Source organism: Lithobates pipiens, unplaced genomic scaffold, assembly GCF_037356315.1.
Source record: "Lithobates pipiens isolate NorthernLeopardFrog02 unplaced genomic scaffold, aLitPip1_a1.2 Scaffold_16, whole genome shotgun sequence".
In the NCBI taxonomy this organism is placed as follows: domain Eukaryota; kingdom Metazoa; phylum Chordata; class Amphibia; order Anura; family Ranidae; genus Lithobates; species Lithobates pipiens.
In genome coordinates, this window is record NW_027507748.1 from 99,336,623 (window position 1) to 99,364,594 (window position 27,972).

The 27,972-nt window shown below is 44.3% G+C and overlaps 1 protein-coding gene across 2 annotated transcripts in view; it reads left to right on the plus strand.

Annotated features, from left to right (window-relative positions):
- The window catches only part of NSUN3 (NOP2/Sun RNA methyltransferase 3), an 81,271-nt gene that overhangs the window by 19,019 nt on the left and 34,280 nt on the right, over positions 1–27,972 (plus strand). For both annotated transcript variants that reach the window (XM_077480172.1, XM_077480171.1), the window contains 2 exons: positions 13,202–13,356; positions 16,889–17,010. In XM_077480172.1, coding sequence (XP_077336298.1) covers positions 13,202–13,356; positions 16,889–17,010 — 277 coding nt within the window. The remainder of the gene's footprint in view (positions 1–13,201; positions 13,357–16,888; positions 17,011–27,972) is intronic.

A 27,972-nucleotide genomic window follows, 5' to 3' on the forward strand; every position in this document is an offset into this window, starting at 1 on the left:
GTACAAAATATAGAAAAATATATACAGTGACTTATATATGTATATATATAACAAAAAATAGTGGTAAATAGGATATTATATCCCAAAGAGAGGAGACAGTGACTGTGGATATCTGTAAACAATAATCACAGTGATGAAGTCCATAAATGGATATATAGTCCAAAACAATCGTGCAAAGTGCCAATAACAGCCAGGGTTCTGTGATATTGTGACCGAAGAAGACAATATTTCACCATGTGACGATCCCACCACCGTATGGGGTGCAGGCTTACCGGATCTATATGACCCTAGCAGACATACGCCTCAGGGGTCAATCAAAGCTTGCGATCCCAACAAAAATGGTCTCAAGGATTAGATGTGTCAGTCATGGCATATACGATCCCAACAGATAGCGAGATGTGGTCAATATTCCTCATGTGCATGTACAAATCCAACAACGACTCAGGCATAGAAGATGAGAAGACAAAGCCAACATGGCATAATAACGTTTTTAAAAAAACTTTAATAAAAAAAATTTTTTTGCTAAAACTCACATTTCCAAGAAGAACAATCAAGCGTGTCAGAGAGATAAAAATGGCAGTAGCGGAGTCCTCCCAACATTATAGTTTAACCACCTCAATACAGTGCAGTTACACCCCCTTCCTGACCAGACCAATTTTCAGCTTTCAGCACTCTCACAGTTTGAATGACAATTACTCAGTCATCCAACACTGTACCCATATGAAACTTGCGTCCTTTTTTCCACACAAATAGAGCTTTCTTTTAGGCCGCGTACACACGCGGGGACTGTTCGCTGAAACTGTCCGCTGAAACCAAGTTTCAGCGGACAGTCCGCTCGTGTGTGGGCTTTCAGCGGACAGTTTCAGCGAACAGTCCGCTGAACAAGGTTTTTCGGAAATTCCGAAAAACTGTCCGCTGAAACCTTGTTTCAGCGGACAGTCCCCGCGTGTGTAGGCTTGTTCGTCAAACAAAGTTGCGCGCATGCTCAGAAAGGATTTTCACGCCGAAAGTTATGATGCAGTGTATAGGACGTCGTATTTTTCGTCCCGTCGTACGTGCCGTTCACGTCATCGCGCACGGTTTCAGCAAACTGTTCGTCCGTCGTGTGTGGCCATGTCCGTCCATGCTAATTTTGAGCGGACTGTTTGCCGAAACTGTTTGACGGACAAAGTTGGGCGAACAGTCCCCGCGTGTGTACGCGGCCTTAGTGGTATTTAATCACTAGTGGGTTTTTTTTTTTTTGTGCTATAAATAAAATAAAACGTACATTTTGTGAAAAAAATGCCTTTTTCTTTGTTTTTGTCATAAATTTTTGCTAATTAGTAATTTTTCTTCATACATTTTGGCCAAAATTTATACTGCTACATATCTTTGGTAAAAATAACCCACATTAGTATATATTATTTGGTTTTTGTGAAAGTTATAGAGTCTACAAACTATGGTGCCAATCGCTGAAAATTGATCACTTCTGATCAGGCCTTTAGTACATCAGGTGTACCTAATTTCTTGAGACACTAACAAGTCAGGAAAGTACAAATACCCCCCATATGACCCCTTTTTACAAAGTAGACATTCCAAGGTATTAAGTAAGTAGCATGATGAGTTTTTTTAAGTTGTCATTTTTTCCCACAATTCTTTGCAAAATGAAGATTTTATTTTTTATTATTATTATTTTTTTACAAAATTGTCATATTATCTGGTTATTTCTCACACACAACATATGCATACAACAAATTACACCCCAAAATACATTCTGCTACTCTTCCCGAGTACGGCGATACCACATGTGTGAGAGTTTTACACAGCCTGGCCACATACAGAGCACCAACATTGATGTAGTACCTTCAGACGTTCTACGAGCAAAAATGACGCATCTCATTTCTCAACCACCTATTAAACTTTTGAAGGCCCTGGAGTACCAGGACAATGGAATTGCCCATAAAATTACCCCATTTTGGAAAGCAAACATCCCAACGTATAATCTGTGAGGCATAATGAGTCTTTTGAATGGTTCATTTTTTTCCAGAAGTTTTTGGAATATGTGGAAAAAAATTAAAACGCATTTTTTTTACACAAAATTGTCAATTTATGAGATATTTCTAACACATAGCATGTATATAGCAAAAATTACACCCCAAAACACATTCTGCTACTCCTCCTGAGTATGGCGATACCACATGTGTAGGACTTTTACACAGCCTGGCCACATAGAGAGGCCGAACATTGAAGTAGTAAGTTCAGGCGCTCTAGGAGCATAAATGATACATCTCATTTCATTCCTACCTATCACACTTTTGAAGGTCCTGGACCACCAGGACAGTGAAATTACCCACAAAATGACCCCATTTTGGAAAGCAAACATCCCAACGTATATTCTATGAGACATGGGCTGCAAATAGGTACTGGGGTACTCTGATGGGCTGGAGATAGGTACTCTGGTACTCTGATGGCCTGGTGACAGGTACTCGGGTACTCTGATGGCCTGGTGACAGGTACTTGGGTACTCTGATGGCCTGGTGACAGGTACTTGGGTACTCTGATGGCCTGGTGACAGGTACTCGGGTACTCTGATGGCCTGATGACAGGTACTCGGGTACTCTGATGGCCTGGTGACAGGTACTCGGGTACTCTGATGGCCTGGTGACAGGTACTCGGGTACTCTGATGGCCTGGTGACTGGTATTTGGGTACTCTGAAGGGCAGTGACAGGTACTCATATGGACTGTGACAGGTACTCGGGTACTCAGATGAACTGTGACAGGTACTCGGGTACTCAGATGAACTGTGACAGGTACTCGGGTACTCAGATGGACTGGGACAGGTACTCGGGTATTCTGATGGGCTGTGACAGCTACTCGGGTACTCTGATGGGCTGTGACAGGTACTCGGGTACTTTGATGGGTTGTGACAGGTACTCGGTTACACTGTTAAACCGTGACAGGTACTCGGGTACCCTGATGGACCATGACAGGTACTCAGGTACTCTGATGGACCGTGACAGGTACTCGGGTACCCTGATGTGCCGTGACAGGTACTCGGGTACCCTGATGTGCAGTGACAGGTACTCGGGTACTCTGATGTGCCGTGACAGGTACTCGGGTACTCAGATGGACTGGGACAGGTACTCGGGTACTCTGATTGGCTGTGACAGGTACTCAAATACTCTGATGGACTGTGACAGGTACTCTGATGGACTGTGATTGACAGGTACTATGAGGGGTGGTGACAGGTCCTCTTTATTGGGAGGGGGCACAATCAGTGTGATTGGTGTACACTAGGCGGTAACGAGATGTTACCGCAATCTCCTCCTCACACACGATCGGTGTGTGAGGAGGAGAACCCGGTAACATCTCGTTACGGCGGTTTGTTTACATTTTAGTGATCAGCTGCGATCCTTTCACAGCCGATCACGTGGGTAAACAGCCGGCCAATGGCTGTTTACCAGCGTTGGTGACGAGCAGTGTTCCCGGGGAACACGCCGCCACCGACGCGCAGCGCGCTCGCGATCGCGCGCATGCGCCGTGCACAGCCGGGGTGTGACCATCTGTGATCGGCCGTGACTTCATCACGGCCGATCACGTGGTAAACAGCAATAACCAATGGCTGTTCACCCCCTTCGGTGGCGAGCGGTGTCTCCGTGACACGCCGCCACCGAAGAAACATGGATGCGCACGCCCGATCGTGCGCATTCCCTGTTTAAACGGGAGGCCGTCATATGACGGCCTCCCGCCACAATAGGTGCGCCGCCTGGCCGTCATTTGACGGCCGGCGGTCAGCATCTAGTTAAAGCAGGGGTCTCCAAACATTCTAAACAAGAGGCCAGTTTACTATCTTTCAGAGTAAAGGGGGCTGGAATGTGGCCAGTGGCAGCAGTAAATGTCCTGGTGACAGTGGGAGTAACATCTTTAATCTTTACTGACATCTTTAATGAAAGGAATAGGAGAACTTTTGCCCATTGTTGGTGTAAGTGGGAGGAATAGTGCCCCATCATTGGTGCAAGTGGGAGGAATAGTGCCCCATCATTGGTGTAAGCGGGTATAGGTTCTTTGCAACCTATAAAGTGTTTTGAAACATACTTTGCATAATAATTTGGAACAGTGCATTGTAATTTTTAAATTTTTTTTTTTTTTTTCAAAATAATCAGTAGGAGGTTTGTTCAATAAAATTTGAATTCTACTCTTAATAGTTGATAACATGAGAATTATGCTGACTGTTGTATACATCAATTATTTAGGTAAATGAGAAAAATATCATTGGCATAATAATTTGGAACAGGGTATAGATTAAAAAAGTATCTAGTTTTCCTTGCATTGCTTCCTTTTTTGCAAAATACCCGGTAAACCTGCCAGTCCCCATGGTCAATCTGACCACTCCAGGGCATGGAAGCACATCCATCAACAATTTAGAATCACAGAGGGACGCGGATTAAGTTGCACTGCCTGTGAGCATTGAAATTGCAGTATAAAACTCAAAGAAATCACAACACATCAGTGTGAACCTAGCCTAAAGCTTAGGACAAACGTTTAGAAAACTGTACAAAAAATATCGTACTTAGAGTGATTGTCCGATAATCTGATCTTTAGTACACATTGGTTGAGAGCCGATCGCAACATTATCCCAAAACATGAACATTTTTCTTGTATGATACCAGATCGGATGACTTTTGTTTAACCACTTAAGGAGCGGAAGGTTTTACCCTCTTAATGACCAGGCCATTTTTTGCGATATGGCACTGCCTTATTTTAACTGACACTTGCGCAGGCGTGCAAAGCTGTACCCAAATAAAATGTATATCACTTTTTTCCCCCATAAATAGAGCTTTCTTTTGGTGGTATTTGATCAGCTCTGCGATATAAAGAAAAAAAGTCAACAATTTTGAAAAAAAAAAAAACAATATTTTTTTACTTTTTACTAAATACATATCCAAAAAAGTAAAAAAAAATAAAAAAATTCTTCATAAATTTCGAACAATATTTATTCTCCTACATATTTTTGGTAAAAAAAAAAAAAAAAATCCCAATAAGCTTATATATTTATTAGGTTGGTGCAAAAGTTATAGCGTCTACAAAATAAGGGATAGATTTAGGGACTTTTCATTTTTTTTATTGTTTTTACTGGTAATGGGGGTGATCAGTGATTTTTAGTGGGACTGCGACATTGTGGCAGACAAATCTGACCCTAAGTAGAGGTCGACCGATATGGGTTTTTCTCTGGCCGATGCCAATGCCGATATTTAGAAATCATGGTGGCCGATGGCCGATATATGATGCCAATTTTTTTGGGCCGATATGTTAGACCGATTTTTTATTTTTTTTTTAAATCCCCATTCATCTCATAAAATCTAACACACCTTTCCCACTGGGGCGTTTTTCAGGTGCTTTTGGGCTAAAAATAGCGCCTGTAAAGTGCCTGCAAAATGGCTCCCCTGCAGTCTGTGTGAAAGACAGAGTGCTTTCACACAGAGGCGATGCGCTGGCAGGATGTTAAAAAAAGTCCTGCAAGCAGCATCTTTGGAGTGGTGTATACTGCTCCTCCACCACTCCTGCCCATTGATATGAATGGACACCACTGCCGAACTGTATGCAATGTAATTTGGCAGCGGTGCTTCACGGGCGCATTTAACCTCTTCATCGGCCGCTAGCTGGGTTATAAGTGCCCCACTAGCAGCTGAATAGCACCGCTAAAATGATGGTAAAGCGCCCCTAAAACTAGCAGCGTTTTACCATCAACGCCTGCCCGCTCCAGTGTGAAAGCAGCCTTCATAAGTGACGCAGAAAATTTCTTACATTTAAACATTTATTAAACAAAAAAAACCTCCAATGAGTTTACTTGTATGTATGATTTAAATAAAAAAACAAAAAAAAAAAACGATATATTAAATAAAAACAGGTAGTCAAAACTTTTGGACGAAAAAAAAAAAATGGGCTAACTTTACCGTTTTTTTTTTAAATCATTCGTGTATTTTTTTTCCCAAAAAAATTGCATTTGAAAGACCGCTGTCGCAAATGCCGTGTGACATAAAATATTGCAACAACCGCTATTTTATTCCCTAGGATCTCTGCTAAAAATATATATATAATTTTTAGAGGGTCTAAGTGATTTCCTGGCAGAAAAACAGGATTTTTACTTGTAAGCAACAAGTGTCAGAAAAGATTTAGTCTTTAAATGGTTAAACTGAGAACTTCTACACACAGAGTTGAGTTCATTCATTCAAGTGTAAACATTGCATCTCTTTGCTCTTTTCTTGGCAGACTGCCCAGAGAGGAGACAAGTCTCTTCTATGAAGACTCAGGCAACTTACACTGACTTCTATTACAGAAGTCATTTGCAAGTCGCACTGTAGTTCTAAATCGGCCTTTTTATTAGTACAATCGGCCGATGCCGATTAATACAAAAACGGCAAATATCGGCCAATATATCGGTCGACCTCTAACCCTAAGTGACACTTTTTGGGGACCAGTGACACCAATACAGTGATCAGTGCTGAAAAAAAAATGCACTATTCACTGTATAAATTACACTGGCAGGGAAGGGGTTAACACCAGGGGCGGTCAAAGGAATAAGTGTGCTCCTAGGGAGGTGCTTTCTAACTGTGTGGGGGATGGACTGACAGGTAGTACACAGAAATCGCTGTTCCTGATTACTAGGAATAGGCAATCTCTACTCCCTTGTCAGAACAGGGATCTGTCTTGTTTACATGGGCAGATCCCCGTTCTGTCTCTCTGTGGAGCGATTGCGGCCGCTGGACCCGCGCATCGACTGCCACTCCGTGGCGCGGGCACGCACACGCCCACAATATCTTTTACACGAAATTACGTATGGGTACGTTGTTTCGCTCAAAAGAGCCACCCTGCCACAGGGCAGTCCTTAAGTGGTTAATCAGTACCGTATTCCTCTGAAAATACAATACAGTGTAATACATTACATCACTTCAGAAGTTGTATTCTGTCGTTCGAGAATTTTTATAACTTTAGTGACCTCTTCGTTTATGATATGAGACTAGCATGCAAATAAAATAAAATAAAATATTCTCATGGCGTGCACAAGGCTTTATTCTGGGACAACCAGGCAAATATGGTAAAGCCACATTTGTATTATGTATACATTGGAATATTTGTAATATGTAATTGTTTGGGCAGCAATGCCATTTATCTATTTATCTTGATTGCAGCTAATCAAATGTGGCTTGTTGTCCAGATTTGTGCAATGTATATAAATGTATATTTCCTCAGTCGTTCTTATTTTCTTTGTATGTCTGTGATAACGACCACACTTTATCCGCTGTCTCTCTGTAGGTTATATAGACGTATCAAGATCTTAGAAATGACATTTTTGAGAGAGCGATAGTGGAGTCATTCAGGCGCATGGGAGACAATAGTGCTTATCTAGCTGCCAGAATCAAGTCACTTGTCAGAATCATTGCTCTCCGCTCACCCAGACTTCTGATAACTGCATCCGAAGTGCATCTTTCCAGCCGTGATTGATGTTACATAATGTCAGGCCAGAACTGCTTAGTAGGATGTTATGGGGGAAATGAGCTGAAGGAGACATGACCACTTCCACCATCTGCATCAGCACACTCTGTTCTCCTCCGTGTAATGGAGAAACGTAACAGACATTTTACCTGGGCTTAATTGTTTTTTTATTTTTTGGCTCCTTAGTGTATAATTCCTTAAACCACACAGTCATCACTTTTTTTTCATTGCAATAAAAGGGGAGAATTGCAGGATAATGTCAGAAACCATGAAACCAGACTGAGACAGAAGTACAGTTAAATCACACTTGTTTAATAATAAAAGTAAAAAGAACAAACGTAGTCAAAACATAGCCAAAGTTCTGTAACAGGAACGGATAGTCAGCCAAGCCAGAAGTCAGAGATCAAAGTAGTGGAACAGCAAGCAGGATCCAGAGCCAGAAGGGATGTCAGCAAAGCCAGTCTTTAAACAGGAACGCAGGAGATGTTTCTTGTGATGTTGTCCAAGGCGAAGGCAGAGCTCCTCTGGACTGGATGGCTTAATTAGGCAGGACTGGCGAGCAGGATATCAACAACAGCTGAATTGGACCCCTTTCACACTGGGGCGCTTTGCAGGCGCTACATCGCTAAAAATAGTACCTGCAAAGCGCCCTGAGAGCCGCTGTTGTGCGGGGCTTTCACACTGGTATACACAGCTCCTTCACCTCTCTTGCCCATTAGAGCTGCACAATTCTTGTGATCTCAATTCAACCCCTCTGATGATCGCGGATTCTTTCATATAACAAGTGGAGAGACTTCTCTGCTCACTCAGCTGTCAAAAGAAAACATGGGCAGCCTGCCAAGTTTTTAAAATGAAACATTGTAACTAACTCTTCCTTCTTAGATCAAAGGGATCAACTTCTGTGTGAAAAAAAATCCAGGCAGTATGCCAAGTTTTTAAACAATGTGTAAATGCAGGACGTTAAATGTACGTCGGCAGAATGGCATGGCTGGGCACAAGCACGTACCTGCACGTTTCTTTTTAAGTGCCCAGCCATGGGCCGGGCTGCTGGCGGCGCGCTCCCGATCCGGTCCTGTGCTCCGTGACCGTGGCCGCGGGACCAGCGGACCCGATCGCCGCTGGTGTCCCGCGATCGGGTCACAACTGAAGAACGAGGAGATGTCTGTGTAGACAAACCTCTCCCCGTGCTTCACTGTGTGGCTGTCACCGATCGTCTGTTCCCTTTTATAGGACACGCCCCCTACAATAAAAAAAACACATAACGTCATGCATAACACCTACACTGCCCCCTAGTGGTTAACTCCTTCACTGCCAGTGTCATTTACACAGGAATCAGTGCATTTAAATAGCACTGATTGCTTTATAAATGACAATGGCTCCAAAAATGTGTCAAAAATGTCTGATGTGTCCGCCATAATGTCGCAGTCAAAAAAAATCGCTGATCGCCGCTATTACTAGTAAAAAAGAAATATTAATAAAAATGCTATAAAACTATCCCCTATTTTGTAAACGCTATAACTTTTGCGTAAACCAATCAATAATCACAATTTTTTTTTAATTAAAAATATGTAGAAGAATACGTATCGGCCTAAACTGAGGAAAAAATAAATTTATATATTTTTTGGGGATTTATTATACCAAAAAGTAAAAAATATTTTTTCAAAATTGTCGCTCTAGTTTTGTTTATAGCGCAAAAAATAAAAACCGCAGAGGTGATCAAATACCACCAAAACAAAGCTCTATTTCTGGGAAAAAAAGGACGCCAATTTTATTTGGGAGCCACGTCACACGAAAGGCTTGGTCCTTTGGCTGCAAATTGGCCCGGGGCTTAACTGGTTAAAGTCTAAATCTTTTTCTGACACTTGTTTCTTAAAGTGGAGTTCCACCAAAAAGTGGAACTTCTGCTCATTTGATTCAACCCCCCCCCCCCACCCGTGCCACAATTGTCACCTTTCAGAGGGGAGGGGGGTGCAGATACCTGTATAATACAGGTATCTGCACACACTTCCGGGCATAGACTCCCGTGGGAGTCACGCCATTTCCCACACCCCCCCCCACACGTCTCCTGGAAAATGCACAGGTCCCAGGAGATAGGGTGGACCACTTACGATGTGCAGTGTGACTCGCGCATGCGCACTAGGGCACCAGAAAGTGAAGCCACAACTCTTCACTTTCTGATTCCTTCAATGAGAATGGCGGCAGCAGCAGCCGAGAGCCAAGCGATTGTTCGGCTTCGGCTGCCAACATCGCTGGACCCTGGGACAGGTAAGTGTCCATTTATTAAAAGTCAGCAGCTGCAGTATTTGTAGCTGCTGGCTTTTAAAATTTTTTTTTTTTTTTTTAGATGGACTCCCTCTTTAAGTTAAAATCAATATCTTTTGCTAGAAAATTACTTGGAACCCCTAAACATTATATATATTTTGGCAGAGACCCTAGGGAATAAAATGTCAATTGCTGCAATATTTTATGTCGCGCTATATTTGCCCAGCAGTCTTTTAACCACATTTTTTTGGGCAAAAATACACTTCAATGAATAAAAAAACCAAAAAAAAAAAGAAACCGTAAAGTTAGCCCAGTTTTTTTTGTTTTAATGTGAAAGATGATGTTATGCTGCGAGAATCGTGAGAGAATCGTGATCTATCTTCTAAGCAAAAAAATTGTGATTCTCATTTTAGCCAGAATCGTGCCGCTCGACTGTCCATTGAAATAATGGGGCAGCGCGGCTATACTGCCGGCTAAGCACTGCTGTAGCAGCGCTTTGCAGTGGTTTTAACCCTTTCTTGGTTTTATCCCCCGCTAGCAGCCAAATACCGCCGCTAAAACGACGGTAAAGCGCCGCTAAAAAAAGCACTGTTTTACCGCCGACGACACTCCCACCCCAGTGGGAAAGGGGCCTAATTGTGGTGAGAGATGGGAGCTGGCAATTAGCCGACAGCTGAGCGGCCGACTCAGAGAAGGAAGGACTGAGCCCAGCCCTGACAGAGAAGTCCACACTAATGCCGCGTACACACGATCAAACAATCGGGTGGAAAAGTCCGGCAAACTCAAGTCCGCCGGACAATCCCCCCGTGTGTAGCCTCCGGCATACTTTTTTGACCCGAAAGTACGGCGGACTTAGAAAGTAGTTTTGCACTCCAATCTTCCCGCCGGACTTGCATTTCGGTGGACAATCCGGCCGTGCGTATGCCAGTCCGCCGTACTTTTGAAATGAACTGACTTTTCCCGTCCGGAAAAAAGTCTGCTCATTTCGAGCAGGTCTCCAGGTAGGCGGGGCCCGCGAAGAAGACGTCACTGGCCCCGCCACCTGGTATGGACTTAAAGGGGAACCCCAACGCCGAAAAAATCGTCGTGGGGGTTACCCCCAAGTCCACATCAGACCCCTGTCCGAGCACGCTACCCGGCCGGCCAGGAAAGGGGGGGGACGAGCGAGCGCCCCCCCCCCTCCTGAGACATACCAGGCCGCGTGCCCTCAACATGGGGGGTGCCCACCCCAAAGCACCCTGTCCCCATGTTGATGAGGACAGAGAAGAACAGAAGACGGCGGTGAAGACGGCGGCGACAGAAGACCCGACAGAAGAACCGAAGAGGGGGACAAGACCCCCGAAGTCAGAAGAAGAGGTCGACGGCGAGGAAGAAAGCCGGGCTCCTCCACTAGCAAAAGAGCTAGCAGAAGAAAGCGGAGGAGTCCGGCGAGAAGACCCCCGAAGATGGAAGACCCCGGGAGCTGTGCAATAAACTATTTTTAGCATGTGTTGTGTTATTTTATGTACTTTTTTTCACAGGTGAATGGGTAGGGGTACATTGTACCTCATACTCATTCACATAGGGTGGGGGGCCGGTATCCAAGGGCCACCTTATTAAAGGGGGCTCCCGGATTCCGATAAGCCCCCCGCCCGCAGACCCCGACAACCAACGGCCAGGGTTGTCGGGAAGAGGCCTTTGTCCTCATCAACATGGGGACAAGGCGCTTTGGGGTGGGGGGGGCGCGCGGCCCCCCCTTCCCCAAGGCACCCCCCATGTTGAGGGCACGCGGCCTGGTACGGCTCAGTAGGGGGGCCGCTCGCTCGTCCCCCCCTTTCCTGGCCGGCCGGGTAGCGTGCTCGGACAAGGGTCTGATGTGGACCTGGGGGGAACCCCCACGCCGTTTTTTTTCGGCGTTGGGGTTCCCCTTTAAGTCCATACCAGGTGGCGGGGCCAGCGACGTCTCCTTCGCGGGCCCCGCCTACCTGGAGACCCGCTCGAAATGAGCGGACTTTCCTCCGCGTGTGTGGGCGAGTCCGTTCATTTAAAAAGTAGGGCGGATAGTACGGCGGACTTAGTACGCCGTATTAGTCCGCTGAAAAAGTGCCGTGTGTGGGCAGGTAGCCCTTTCGGAAAGTCAGACGGACAGTCTGGCAGGAAGTCCGTCGGATAGTCGGCTACGTGTGTACGCGGCATAAGTGACAGTTCAGTTACAGGTGGAGTTTGCTGAGCTGAGTCCCTCCATGACTTGTTATATCTCCAGAGCAATTCAGCTATAAAATCTTCCAGCCCTTCCGGATTCTCCAATCACTCTGGAGTTGTGGGAGTTCATGCCCACCTTGTGATGATCCCATTTCTCCTGCTTCATTTTTATACTATAAAAAATATGTGGAAAAGCTGAATTTTCAAGGTACCCACCATACAATACAATCATTAAAATTACAAATGTATTTATAAGGTTAACGTTTATCATAAAATCAAAGTGGTATAAAGTATCTGTTTACTTAAAGTGGTTGACTGTGTAGAGGGGGTGTGTTCCTTCTCTCCCCCTCCCCAGTCAGGTCTCAAATTACACTCAGCTCCCTGTCTTATGCTGTGCAGTGTGTGATGACAGATCCCCACCCCCTGCCTGCTGAATTTTAGAATTGGCCTTTGATCCCTGTATTTTAGAGGGCTGTAGAGCAGATAGACTTACAGATAAACAGGTGCAACTTATGTAGGAGATTTGTTTAATCTGTGTATCGCATTAGGCCAGTCACCTCACTGGGTAGATGTAATGCCACGTACACACGATCGAATTGTCTGGCGGAATTGGTCCGGCAAACAATCCGCCGGACTTTATAACGAACGGACTTGGCCACACACGGGCGCTCCAAAAGTCTGGCGATTTCTAACGCGGTGACATACAGCACGTACAACGGGACTAGAAAAAGGAAGTTCAATAGCCAGTAGCCAATAGCTTCCTTCTTGTACTTGCTTCAGAGCATGCGTCATTCTTAGTCCGGAGGGGGAGGGAGTGAAGGGAGTTAACGTGAATTACGTGAGTCGGTAGAATACCTGGTGATCTTGCTATGTAGGCCTTTGTTCAGGCCACTTTTGTTATTGGGTGATGACACTGTCATAGTCTCATAGTTGTTTCCATCAATGCTGACGCATATGTCACAAGTGGCTTAGGGAAGCTGGGGTATGTCATTCTCACCTAGGCAATAATACTGGAAGTGCAAGACTAAAAAAAAAAAAAATACAAAAAAAGGTCCACTTTAAGTGAAGAAAAAGTAAAAATATCCAACTTAGATTTTTTTTTTTGATAGCCTTGTGCCCATTTTATCGGAAACAAATGCTTTGTGGAGCACCCCTTTTAGACAAATTAATCCTAGCAGAGGATCTTTTCAGTATAAGAAGGAAATAACAGTACTGCAAAACAAGATTGCTGCCAGCGTATTCAGTTTATAGTGTTTGATGTACCTCTGAAATGGCTTTTCTCAGGACTTCTTCATTGTAACGAGCCGGATGTGCACAGATCCATGTGGCTGAGGAAGACACTGGAATCCTTTGTGCCGCTGTCCCACATGAATGTCCTCTCAACTACTCAATTAGACGGAAGGTTAATTGGGAGATTATACGCCAGCTCTTATGACAAGGTGGGTATTGTTTTATGTCATTAAAGGAACAGTGAAACTATAAATACAAGTTATATTGCTCTAGAAGAGCCACTAAAAGACTACATTTATAATGTCAACTTTCACCTGTCTCTTCAGCACGTGGCTTCTGCTGTGAGTTTTTGTTTTTTGTGCTTAACATGTTCTTGGTGGCCTTACACATACAGTATCTTACAAAAGTCCGTACACCCCTCACATTTTTGTAAATATTTTATTATATCTTTTCATGTGACAACACTGAAGAAATGACACTGTGCTACAATGTAAAGCAGTGAGTTTACAGCTTGTATAAGAGTGTAAATTTGCTGTCCCCTCAAAATAACTCAAGTAAATACACCCCTAAGTGAAAATGTCCAAATTGAGCCCAAAGTGTCAATATATTGTGTGGCTACCATTATTTTCTAGCACTGCCTTAACCCTCTTGGGCATGGAGTTCACCAGAGCTTCACAGGTTGCCTTTGGGGTCCTCTTCCACTCCTCCATGAAGACATTACAGAGCTGGTGGATGTTGGAGACCTTGCTCTCCTCCACCTTCCATTTGAGGATGCCCCACAGATGCTAAATAGGGTTTGGGTCTGGAGACATGCTTGGCCAGTCCATCACCTTTACCCTCAACTTTTTTAGCAAGGCAGTGGTCGCCTTGGAGGTGTGCTTGGGGTCGTTATGTTGGAATACTGCCCTGTGGCCCTGTCTCCAAAGGGGGGGGGGGGGGGGCTCATGCTCTGCTTCAGTATGTCACAGTACATGTTGGCATTCATGGTTCCCTCAATGAACTGTGGCTCCTCAGCAGCCCCAGACCATGACACTCCCACCACCATGCTTGACTGTAGACAAGACACATTTGTCTTTGTACTCCTCACCTTATTGCCGCCACACACACTTGGCACAATCTGAACCAAATATGTTTATCTTGGTCTCGTTAGACCACAGAATATGGTTCCAGTAATCCCTGGTCTGCTTGTCTTCAGAAAACTGTGGACTTTCTTGTGCATAATCTTTAGAAGAGGCTTCCTTCTGGGATGGCAGCCATACAGACCAATTTGATGTAGTGTGCAGCGTTTGGTCTGAGCACTGACAGGCTGACCCTCCCCTCCCCCTACCTCTGCAGCAATACTGGCAGCACTACTGCATCTATTTCCCATAGACAACCTCTGGATATGATGCTGAGCACTTGCACTCAACTTCTTTGGTCAACCATGGCGAGGCCTGTTCTGAGTGGAACCTGTCATGTTAAACCGCAGTATGGTCTTGGCCACCATGCTGCAGCTCAGTTTCAGGGTCTTGGCAATCATCTTATAGCCTAGGCCATCTTTATGTAGAGCAACAATTCTTTTTTTCAGATCCTCAGAGAGTTCTTTGCCATGAGGTGCTATATTGAACTTCCAGTATGAGAGAGTGGGAGCGATAACATCAAATTTAACACACCTGCTCCCCATTCACACCTGAGACCTTGTAACACTGTTATACTCGTTAATCCTGTAACGAGTCACATGACACCGGGAACATTTTCACTTAGGGGTGTACTTACTTTTGTTGCCAACGGTTTAGACATTAATGGCTGTGTGTTGAGTTATTTTGAGGGGACAACAAATTGACACTGTTATACAAGTTGTACACTCACTACTTTACATTGTAGCAAAGTGTAATTTCTTCAGTGTTGTCACATGAAAAGATAGAATATTTACAAAAATGTTAGGAGCGTACTCACTTTTTTGAGATACTGTATATGATAGGTGGTCCTTAATGCCCAGCTGCCATACATATGCGTCTAAGGGGACTATAAACAATGTTTCACACAAGGTGCCGATGGACATTTTTGGACACCCTCGCTCGGTTGCGGCGGTGTTCTATCAGATTAGCAAACCTGTCGAATCACTTTATTGCTATAATGAGTCTGAATTTCAAGACTTGGCTGGGTTTAACAAAATGTCCACTGCTACCTTCAGACTGTAGGTGTTCTGTCAGATAAGCAAAGCTCCTAGTGGTGGGACGCATGAGCAGTAAGTATTTTTGGTAAGTCAGTTGACAGGTTTGCTTATTTGACAGAACACTGGGGCCGCTACACACTGTTGGGGCCTCCTGCAGGCAGAGGACAGGGAGAAACATCCACTCTTCCCCTTCTTCTCTTTGCCAAATGAAGTGACGTGGATTATGTCACTTCTGGTTTTAATTCTTTGTTTCTGGCCGTTATTGGCCATTGAAACAGCCAATCAAACTGATTGGCTGCTTTTGAGGTCAAAGGAGGGATCGGGTGTATAATAAACCTCAGATCTCTCCCAGATCCCAGAGGACCTGTCACTGCCCCAGCTATCACAAGAGATGTTGTTCATCCCTTGCGATAGCAAAAAAGTTGAATCAGAAAAAAGTGTAAAATAAAAATAAAGAAGTTTAATAAAAATATAAATATTTTTAAAGCACCCCTGTTCCTCCGTGCTCATATGCAAATACATACGTTGGTCCTGCACATACATATGTAAACAGTGATTGCACTACATGTGAGGTATTTGCCGCGAATGAGTGAGAGCAGTAATTCTTGCATCAGAGCTTACATTTAACTCTAAACTGGTAACCTGTAAAGCCTTGTAAAGCTAAGTACTGTAATTTTTCGCCATTGTGTAATATATTGTGTTTATGTGCACTAAAATTCATTTAAAGCCTAGTACACACGGACCGAATGTCTGGCTACATCGGACAGTTCAACAAAATCTGGCTAACATTTGTCCCGTGTGTATGCCAGCTGGCCTGACAAAAGCCAGCTATTCAGTCAGCTTCTGTCGGACGTGCATGCTGGAAGGCCAGCAGCCGACCAGCTCTCAATCACTGGAGTGTTCTGGTGGGGGAGCCATCCCTCTGTCAGAGCACAACAGCTCAGCAGTGGAGATCGCTGCACTAACATCGGATGGTTAGTACAGTGGCCCTGAAGTTGATCATCTTCAGTGCAGCTGAGGCTGCTGATAAAAGGAACTGGGGAATCTGTGTCCTTAGTCCCTTTCCCTATCTCAAAGGGGAGATGTCAGGAGTCTGTTTAGACCCCTGATATTTCACCAAAGCCATCCCAACAGGGCTGATAAAAAATAAAATAATAATTTTATTTATATATAATATATATAATAAATTAATACATTTTTAAAAGGTAAAATTGTAAAAATAAAATAAAAAACACTGACACGGTCCCATCCTGTCCCCCCCCAAAAAAAGCATTGTAAAAACAAAAACAAAAAAAAAACAAAAAACAAATATAGATTGCAAAAATAATAATAAAAAATAAATAAATTGTAAAAAATAAAATTGTTGAAAGAAAACCCCCCAAAAAAACTACTGACACAGTCCACTGTCATATGACATTAAAAAAAGTATCAGCACTTGTACTCCACTAAAAAGTGGTATTGGTGCACCCCTAATTAAAATGACACACGTATAGGATGACTATTGTAACTAATATAATTTAGTATATAATTTTTGGGCTGTATAGGCATTTCACTTTTTTTTTTTCCTGTTACGTCTTGTGCTACAGGTGTTGGTCGATGCCCCTTGTTCTAATGACAGGAGTTGGCTATTCTCTTCTGATACTGAAAGAGCCAAATCTCGAATATCGGAAAGGAAGATTCTTCCTGTAATACAAACAGAATTACTCAGGTACACAGCGACTCATGATGTTCATTACTGGGATAAGCGCTGAATTCTTGTATGGTAGGAGTATCCATTCCTCATAGGGGTGCACGGAATCGGTTCTTTGGTGCCGAAACTGATACCAAAAACTGAAACCGATACCGAAACAGCACTGATACCGAAAGTGACTGTTTTTAAAAAATATTTTTATACAAGAGATGTTCAGAGACTGGGGACATGGTACAGGAGATGGTTAGAGACTGGGGACATGGTACAGGCAATGGTTAGAGACTGGGGATGTGGTACAGGAGATGGTCAGAGACTGCGGACGTGGTACAGGAGATCAATGCAGCCTCACCAATGTCCATCAAATGCAGCCTACCAGTCAGTTGTAGCAGCCTGCCTGTGCCCTTCATGCAGCCTCACCAGTATCTGTGCCCATCAAATACCGCAGCCTGTCTGCCAGTGCCCATGTTATGCAGCCTCACCAATGCCCATGCCCATCAAATGCAGCAGCCCGCCAGTGTCCATGTTATGCAGACCGCCAGTGTCCATGTTATGCAGCCCGCCAGTGCCCATGTTATGCAGCCTGCCAGTGCCCATGACATGCAGCCTGAGCCTACCAGTGCCTGGTAATGCATGTCACGCTGTGTGGATCTGAATCACCGTGCAGCCGATGTAATGATGTTCCGCCTCCCTGACCGCCTCTTGTGATAGACGTCACTCTGATCCAATGCTAGGAATCATTGTGCCGCGTGTCATAGGAGGCGTGACATTGTTACATCGGCTGCACAGCGATTTAGATCCACACAGCTTAACATGCATTACCAGGCACTGGTAGGCTGTGTATAACGGTAGTGAGAGGAGGAGGAGGGAGGGGAGACTCTGAGGGGCGTGCTGGGATGAAGCTGGCTGTGTGGTGATTCAGATTCACACAGCACGACATGCATTACCAGGCACTGATAGGCTGTGTAAGACAGGAGTGAGAGAAGGAGGAGGGAGGGGAGACTCTGAGGGGTGTGCCGGAATGAAACATGTACAGCACTCAGTGGGATGGCCCCGCCCCTTTTTTCTGTGCCATTATCCGCAACATTTCTCTTTTGGCAAATTTTTGGCAGATATGTTTTGGTGGCCGAAATTTCGATGCATCCCTAATTCCTCATTTTTGTTCCTCTGTGAGAGGCAGTTAAAGGAAAAAAAAAATCAAGTATAGATATCACAGTTTTTTTCATTTTTAGTTTTCTTTTTCCATGTTACAAAATATTTTTATATAATTATATATATATATATATATATATATATATATAAAATCAACTTTTTCCAGATCATAAAATATATTTTTGAATTTCAGTCAGTATCCCTATCTCCTCCTTAATATCAAGCTCAAAGTTGTTTCAATGACTGAAAGCTGGTGCTCAAACTGGCCCACCAGACCTGTGGAGGTTGTGTGGAGGTGGTTGAAGCACCAGTGATCAGATCAAAGTGAGTGTGCCATCTCTGCATTACCAGGACCTCTCCTCTGGCAGGGGCCTGAAAGTGCTCTGTGCATAAGTGTTCTGGACCCATGTAAAGACTTGAATTATATGTACACTGAGGGACTAGTTTGAAAGCCCCCTTAAAGAGAGAAATGGGGAGGGGTGGGGGGGGGGGGTGCAGGGTCACATGTGAAAACAGTGTTGGGGTGTGGCAAGTGTCACCTCAGGGTAGGTTAGCTGATCTCTAGTTGGATCCCCAAAGCCACTCTGAGGGCCCATATACTGTATATTGTCATGGAGGGTGGAATATCTGCCCTGACAGGAGGACATTAGAAAGTACTTTAGGCTAACCAAGGAAAACCTAGGAATCTACACTGATTAGGTATTTTCTGTAATAAAATAAAGATGTGCTTGCTGTAAGCTGAAAGCCCACAAGAATAATTTTATAACATCACCATTGTAATAACAAAACAAACAATAGTTACATTTGACAATCCAATATAAGCTTAACTGAAAAATCTTCTTTCACAATTTGAGTTCTTCCTGTCTCCTGGCCACCTCTTTTCACAACTTCCTGGATTCCCTGCATGCTTTGCACCTTCCCCTCCCTTATTTACTTTCAGTTTCTAAGGACTACATATGCCATAGTACCTTGTTACCCGCAATCAGATTCCTGTACTAACTCCCCCTGCTGAAACTCCTCCTCTCAGCATTTATGTAGTTCAGTAGGTAAACTCTGTGGCCTGTGTGACACAACAGTGCAAATGTATTTGTGGGGGACTTCACTCACAAACTTCAGGACCATTTAGATAAATAGGAGTAGGCTAGAAATAAGAGATACAATGTAGAAATGAATATATCATTTTACATTTTGACTATAGATATGCTTAAAAGTGGTTGTAAACACATATAAAAAAAAAAAAAAAAAGAATAAAAAACAGCCTGCAAGACAAAGGCATAATGAGCTAGTATGCATCGCATACTAGCTCATTATGAAATACTTAGTTTGGATCAAAGCTGTTGCAGCGGTCCCCGTACACTGCTGTGACTGGTTATTTTCGGGTTTGTGGGCTCCGGCGCTGTGTTTGGCCAGAGCACACAGGAGCTGCCGGTCACGGCACAGGCCCTTTAGAAATGGCATAACATCTGGTTGTGGCGCCACACGAGGAAAAAGTGAGGTCCAGCGGCTCCGATCCCACCTGTATACAAAGCCATCCACACACTGCTGGCAGGCACCCGACACCTCCCCTGCTCTCCCCCGTGACCCGCAGAGTGGATCGGAACGTATTCCGCATCGGTCCTGGCACGGCTGCGATCTCCAGCCCAGATTCCGAATCCCCTGCCTTAGCCCCAGGCAACATGGTGGGCGAGATGAACGTGGAGGTGGGCGTGAATCCTCAGCAACCACTCAATGCCTCTGCAGGCCCCCTAGGTGAACAATACTAAAAGATGGCCCAGGTTGTAGCTGCACTGCTATCCCCAAACATTACAGACCCAGCAATACATATTGGAAAAGCTTGATGACCTTGAGAACCGTTCCAAGTGGAACAATCTGAGAGTTTTAGGTCTGCTTGAATCATTCAATTCCAGCTCTTTGCAGGAGATCTGTGCTCCACGTTTACCTCAAGTTCTGGGGATAACAACGCCATGTGTAGTAGAAAGAGCACACCGCATGGGGACATCTTCAAATGATCGCCGCTCCCCCTGCCCGGTTATCATCTGCTACCTTAACTACACTGACAGAGTGGCCATCCTCAGATCCTTCCGCAATGCCAAATCCCTTCAACTGGATGACCATAAATTGCTACTCTTCGCAGACACAAGCTTCCAACCCATCTGTGCAGCTCTCTTCCAGAAAGGAGTGAAATTCACTCTAACCCAGTGATGGCGAACCTTGGCACCCCAGATGTTTTGGAACTACATTTCCCATCATGCTCACCTACACTGCAGAGTGCATGAGCATCATGGTAAATGTAGTTCCAAAACATCTGGGGTGCCAAGGTTCGCCATCACTGCTCTAACCTATCCTGCTGTCCTTCGATTCACTGACCCGTCTGGTGATCCAAAATGTTTTTTACACCCTGAGGAAGCTGCCAACTAGCTACAAGCCTACCCCCAGGAGCGAATTTATCAGTCGCCTTTTGAATCTGCAATATCACAGGTTGGGTAACGAGGCAGGAAAGTTGCTGGCTCGTCTATGCAGGGATCCTCGCACCCCATACCCACATATCTGCCCTGAAAAACTCAAATGACACACTCTCCTCCTCCCCTAAAGAATAAACTCTATCCTAGAATGATTCTATGCCAGGTCCAGCTCCCCTGGATAGAGACCCCTCACTTCTAACCCAGCTCAATGCCCCGATCACTATTATCGATGTGACATCCACAATGGCTTTGCTGGCTTCAGGTAAAACCCCTGGCCCAGACGGATACACCTCAGAATTCTTCAAATTGTCTGCCCAGCTCATTGCTCCAACCCTTATTCATCTACCAAATTCTTCTAACCCGTATTCGTCTACCAAATGATCCTTGTTGGGGGCCAATACTTTACCTTGGGCTTTCAAGCCTTCATCAAATTGATCTCCAAAAAAGGCAAAGACCCCACAGAGCCAGGCTGTTCAATCTTGGCTCAAATATTCTTTCCAAGGTCATGGCCAACAGGTTGGCATTGATTATGCCATCACTAATCCAGGCTGGCTTCATGCTGGGACATTCAGCCACATCCACTATCTGTAAAGTCCTCACGGTCCTAAAACAAGCAAGAGCCAATCCCACCAGTGACATAGCCATTATCACTCTAGACGCCGAGAAGGCCGTTGATAATGTCAGCTTCCACTGGTTGCGATTGGCCTTTCAGAGATTCAGTTTTGATAGCCCCTTCCTTCACTTGATATTAGCCATGTACATGCGCCAATGTGGTAGCTGCGGGCCATATTTCAAATAGGATACCCCTACACAAAGGAACCAGACAGGGATGCCCCTTGTCCCCTCTGTTTTTCAACCTGGCACTAGAACCTTTGTCACGTTTTCTGCTTTTCCACTCCAATCTTCACTGAGTCACAATTGGCCAGTAGGAAATACATACAGCCCTTTTTGCCGACTGTTTCATTTTCACTTCAGACCCTCAAGTCAGATATGCCTCATATTCAGGATATGTTCACATGGTTCCGAGCCTGCTCAGAACTCAGGATTAATTCCTCCAAAAGTGAAGTTTTGCCCCTATTCCACGCCCCCCTGGACAGATCACTCTTTTCTTTTCACTTTTCTCTGTCCCAAGCACACATTACCTATTTCATTATCAAAATAGGCAAATCATCCTCCTCCCTCTATCACCTCAATTACCCCCTGGTCATCTCCAAAATCATTAGTGAACTGGTAAACTCAGCAGACCTCCAACTCTATTTAAAATGGTCAGCTTCCCCAAACTCCTATACCCCCTGCAAACTATCCCCTTCTACTGCAGCACAAAGATATTCAGATGCTTCATAGGGCTCTTTCAGTATTCCTTTGGCGTGGACGCCATCCCCGTATATCTCTTCAAAAGCATCTCTCCCCAAAACGTGAGGGAGGTGCAAATCTACCAAATATTTAAATCTGTAACTTGTCTTGCCTCCTCAAAGTGGGTTTGGATTGGTTGTCAGGGGCATCCAGATACTCCCAATTATGACCTGAAGTCCCAGATGGTAGATCCCTGTGGACTGTCTGCATTACTGCACTGGAATATAAATCCCTCCCCCCTTAAAGCATAATTTACTGCTACGTGATACCTTAATAGGATGGAGAGAGATCTGGAAAAAAAGGGGGCTTTCCCCTTTTCTAGCTCAGTACCTACCAATCACTGACAACCTTCACACACGAACGACAGTATGTGGCCTTTTCCACATGGGCCTCCCACCGGCTCTCACTAATTTGGTCCAATTCTTTGATCTATCCACTGAGAAAGCTCTCCCCTTTCCTACAGTACAATCCCAGTACAACCTACCTGCCCACCACTTCATATATGCACAGCAAGCAATCAACTTTGTAGCCAGCTTCTGCCCCACCAGAGTCACTCGCTTCTGCACCCCCCTACTAAACACACTCCTGAGCCATGATCAACCTTAAGATCTCCAACATTTACAAACCCATATACTCTCGACTCATCAAACCTCCCCAGTCGGGTCCAACCTCCCAGTGGAACAAAGATCAGAGATAAGAGAATACATATTGGCGGGCTACAACACCACCTTTGCTTTTATCACAAATTAATTCTAGCAGGAACAACAATTCAAGATCATGCACCATGCTTACCTACCATTCTCTTTGTCCTCTGCCTCTGATTTAGCAACAGTGTCCATGGTGCCACCTGCACAGACCCACCCTATTCCATAGATTATGGTGCTGCCTTCTCATCTCTGGTTTCTGGGACTGAATAGAAAGCTTTGTCACCATGGTCACAGGGTACCAACCATGTAAAGACCCCCTCCCTATGCTGTTCAGTTTCCTGGATGGCTCCTTCCCAGGATATACAAAATTTAAACAAATGACAATGCAACGCAACAAAGCATGGCTCTCCACCTGTTTCGTGGCTGCTAGGAAAGCCATCCTCAAACTATGGACCTCCACCACTCCCCCAACAATCTCAGAGGTGAAGATGGAACTCACTAGTTTTCTACGCAAAGAAAGTTTGGACCTGTCATTTTCCCCTCGTTATCACTCAGTCACAACAAATGGGACTTCTACATGACGACAAAAGTTTTGCATAATACGGACATTTCTCTCCCAGGCCTCTTCCCACCTGATAATGGGTGAGACCTATACCATCCCCTCCCCACTACTCAACGGAAACTGATGCCACACTCCCTTCCCCCGTTTTAGTAAGCTTGATGGATGCTGCTGCCCTATGAGCTTTGTTATACTTTCCTGGTTAAAGAGTATTACTACTGGCAGCTTTTCCTTTCCCCTCCGGTGTTTGATACCATCTAAATCTCATTTAAAATACCACCTAAATGTCATCTATTTCTTCACTGAATGAATGCTTGCTACCTCATGGGCTACATAATAGCTTCTCTCATGTAAGACCTCAACTTTGGTTCTTCCCGCGCCCCCTCCCCTCTCCTACCCCCCCTTGCCTCCCCTCTCACCCACCTTCCTCCTCCACTTTCTAAGTTTGTTTTCTTATTTCAGTTGATTATTAATGCCCCCTGGGGACTTCCCAGGGATCTATGTAACTATGGTTCTTGATACCCTGCATGTTTTGAAATGACGACGGTGCAAGTATATATGGTAAATATCTCCTAAACCGTGCAGGTTTAGGAGATATGTACAGTACCTACAGGTAAGCCTTTTTATAGGCTTACCTGTAGGTACAAGTGGTGTAACTAGGTTTAAAACCACTTTAAACCTAGCCAAACTGTTACCACAATATAATTTCTGTATAATAAAAAAATATTACTAGACTTTACTGGATGCATGCAAGTTTTTACATGAGGAACGCACTGTAGAGGAGTGGCTTCAAGGCAAGAACCCTAAAATTTGAAAGTAAGCCAACAATGGCACATATTTCTGTCCTCACAGCTTCACTTTAAGGGCCCTTTCACACGGCTCTTTGATCAGGTCCACCTGTCAGTTTTTCAGGCGGACCTGATCGGATGCTCCATTCACTCCAATGGAGCGGCAGATGTCAGCAGTGACGTCCACTGACACCAGTTGCTATTCGATCCTGTTCGTAAAATTCTGATGGATGGAAAAATTCTATTTTCCATCCATCTGGATGATAGGATCGGATGAAAACGGACAGGCAGTCTGTTTTCATCCAATCTCTTCATAGAGGAGAGTGGGGCTCTGACAGGTCCGTGTGAAAGGGCCCTAAATTGGCAAAGCCAAATACACTTGATCCTTCATTATTTTACAGAGGTGCAGCCACCGCTGGATTCTTCACTATCTGGCAAGTAGCCGCTGGAGAGTGGAGGGTGGAACTGCAAGCAGGGAGATGCAGGAATTTAACACTCAGAATTGATGGATGCTGAGGATTCCAGAGGTGTCTGTAGCTCTGCAATGAGTAAAAATGGGTGTCACTGATGCATTACTGTTTCTGGTAGTATTATTACATGTGCTTTAACAGGCTTTCTTTATGTCCCCTTTTTTTTTTTTTTTTTTTTTTTTTTTAATGACCGCGTCAGCTTTTTATTCCTAAATATATGGTACCGTATTTATTTTGAAATGTCAGTAGTTCTGTATTTTTTTGCTTCTGGCCTTCTGCCCCTGTGTGACCGTACATTTGCCAGTTTGGCAGCCACCAGCTTGGGAGCACGACCTCTTGTTCCAGCATTTTGTCTTCTTTGATATATGCTTTTCTACTGGACTGTGCTAAATCCAATAATGCTTCTGAAATTACCATCCCATCAGCTTCTCTATTTTTCTTATTCTGCCAGCAAATCTAAATAGTGGAGCAGACTAAGATATCTCTGTAGACAGTCTGGAGTGAAATATTTTCAGATTATCCACGGATTTTTAGAGCTAAATGAAGAATTTTAAGATTTAAAGCTTCTCTCTGGGCAATCACCAACACCCCCCTTTTCCCACACCCTCTAATTGCTGGCACCGACAATAAAAAAACGACAACCCCCTTTTTTTTTTTTTTTTTTTTATTGAAAATTTGTTGGAATACAGATAAAGCAAGTTATACACATTAAAGTCAGAGAAATCAAACATAAAAAGAAATGACAAAGAAATAAAAAGGAAAAATATGTTGATCATAATACAGGCAAAACTACTGAAAAGGCTATAGCCAATGACATTTGCATGTTCTCTGGGTATACTCTAGGGACATAGACCTAGGAGGTGTTAAGCAGTGGGCTGCTATGTCTAACTAGGTCAACAAGGTGATAGGGGGGATCGGTGATGACAGGGTGACATGGAATTATATGTGGGGTACTGGAGGGATTTAGGGAGGAGAACCAAACTTGCAATGATCCCACATATCCCAGATCTTGTCAAACTTGTCAACCACATCCTCTACCATACCCTTCATATACTCCATTCTTGTATGACAGTAATAGCTTGGAGAAACTGAGCTTAGTTTGAGGGTGAGGGAGAGCCAACACAATGGAATGACTCTCTTTGCAGCTAATACAATATAGGAAGCCTGTATATTCAAGGTCTTTCCCATACCCGGAAATGGGAGGCCCAGGAGGGTCCAGCAAAATGGGGGACTCAAAAATTCGCTGGAGAAGAGATATCACCGTGGACCAGAGAGGAACAATCAATTCACACTGCCAGAAGAAATGGTAGTGAGTTCCTCTAGTTTTACCACATCTGCAATAGAGGGGGGAGAGGGAGAGGTCAAAATGATGTAACACCTCGGGGGTCATATACCAAAAAAATAACACTTTAAATGCTGTCTCTCTCTGCACCACACATCTGGATATTTTGGCCCACTGTTGGAGGGAGATTGGTTTGAGTATATAGGCATGTAGGTGTGGGAGTCTCCAGAGAGTGGAAGGATAAAGTGTAAGGAGGAATGGGATTATAAAGGTGCTGAAATAAATGGTACATAACAAGTTGAATAGAAAAAATATATAGTTTCTTTATTAGTACAAAAAGGGAAAATCCGGGAACAAAGAAAATGTGAAACAATTAAAATCAATGTAGAGCATATACATAACACATGTAATGGGTTGCTGGTGTCCCAAGAGGTCATAACCAGATGTTTCGCCAGAGATAGCTTCCTGAGGGGATAATGTGGGACCACCACAAATAATCCAGCTCTAACATAAAAGGCAAAAAAATAAATCTAAATAATTAAATACATAATGGCATAAGAGCAAACTTTTGTCATGACCTGAGGGAAATGTATGGCACGTACCTCAGTCAGTCTCAAAACAATCTATGGGGGCCCCCCCAGGGGGAGGTGGAATAGATGTCAAAAAATGGCCCCAGTCAGGAATGATGCAGGGGAGACCTCGTATGGCCGCAGAAGGTAGATAAAGACCCAGCTAAAAAAAGTAAAAAGAACAGACCAGGGGGTCAGTTAATATAACCACATTCTGGACAAAAAACACTGCAAGTCCAGTTAAATGGGCCAGAAAGAAAAGACCCAAACAGAACACGCAGTAACAGGAGGGATGTATGTAGGTTGCTAAGCGTCAGAAGTATATCGTCCCCAAATAGAGAGAGTTTGTATTCCCTGTGATGCATGAGAACCCCTTGAATGTCAGGACGGGTTCTTATAGCCTCTGCTAGGGGTTCTAGGCATAGGATGAAAAGAAGTGGGGAGAGAGGGCAACCCTGTCTAGTGCCGTTGGACATTGGAAAGGATCAGGACGTGAAAGAAGCCATTTGGATCTGGGATGAGGGGTTGGAGTAGAAGGTTTTGAGGGCCAAAATTAAGGGGCCGTGAAAAACAAATTTAGTAAGGGTTGCAAACATGTAGGGCCAACTTAATCTATTAAATGCCTTTTGGGCGTCAAGGCTGAGGATCAAAGCAGGTCTACATACTCTATTCAACATATCAATGAGGTCTAAAGTGTGCCTGGTATTGTCATCCACATGTCTAGTGGGGACAAAGCCCACTTGGTCTCTAGCAATCAGTTTTGTCAAAAATCGGGAAAGGCGGTTAGCCAAAACTTTTGTGAATAGCTTATAATCTGAGTATAAAAGTGCTATCAGTCTGTAGCTATCTGGAAGCGACGGATCCTTGCCCAGTTTAGGTATAACTGATATAAGAGTGTAAGAACTGCTGATTGGGGGACTTGCCGTGAAGAGGAGAGTTCTATAAGGAGACTAGATGAGTTGATAAAATTGGGAGAAATGTCTTGTAGTAGGAGTATGGGAGGCCATCTGGACAAGGGGATTTGTGGGTTGGTAGGCTCTTAACAGTATTGGCTAGTTCCTCCCCGGTAATGGGGGCATTCAGTGCATGCACATCCCAACTGGTTAGTTTAGGCAGCTTCAAGTTTGACATAAACACCTCAAAAGCCTCCTGGTCAAATGGGGAGTGTAGGTTGGGAGTAAGGCATTTGTAGAGTTTATTGTAAACTCTCACCAAAGAACTGGGTCATGATCTGTGGGCAGTGAGTGGGGGTACCATCCGGTCATTTGAGGTGATCCTGGAAGGAGAGAGAAGGCCTGGGATTTAGCCTGGAGACCAGCATTCTATGTGGCTTATTGGGAAAAAAATTGCCCATAAGAGGGATTTATCTATGGCTGACATGTCTAGAGATTTTATTTGATTGCGCAGCACGGTTACTGCCCGCAGTCGAACCACCAAGGGAGAGCAGAGCAGGGAATGTTCAGCGGCTAGCAGTTTGGTTAGTAAAGAGGATTTCAAGAGGGTTGCTCCTTCTTTCTTCGTGAGCTTACAGAGATATACTGCCCCCTGAATAATGCCTTGTGAGCCTCCCATAAGGTGGATGGGCTGAGTACAGAACCCATATTTAGCTGGAAGTATTCAGTTAGCGCTTGTGAGAGTTTATCTTTGGTTTCAGGATGTTTTAGCGGAGATTCATTGAGTCTCCAGTGGCACTTCCTGGGA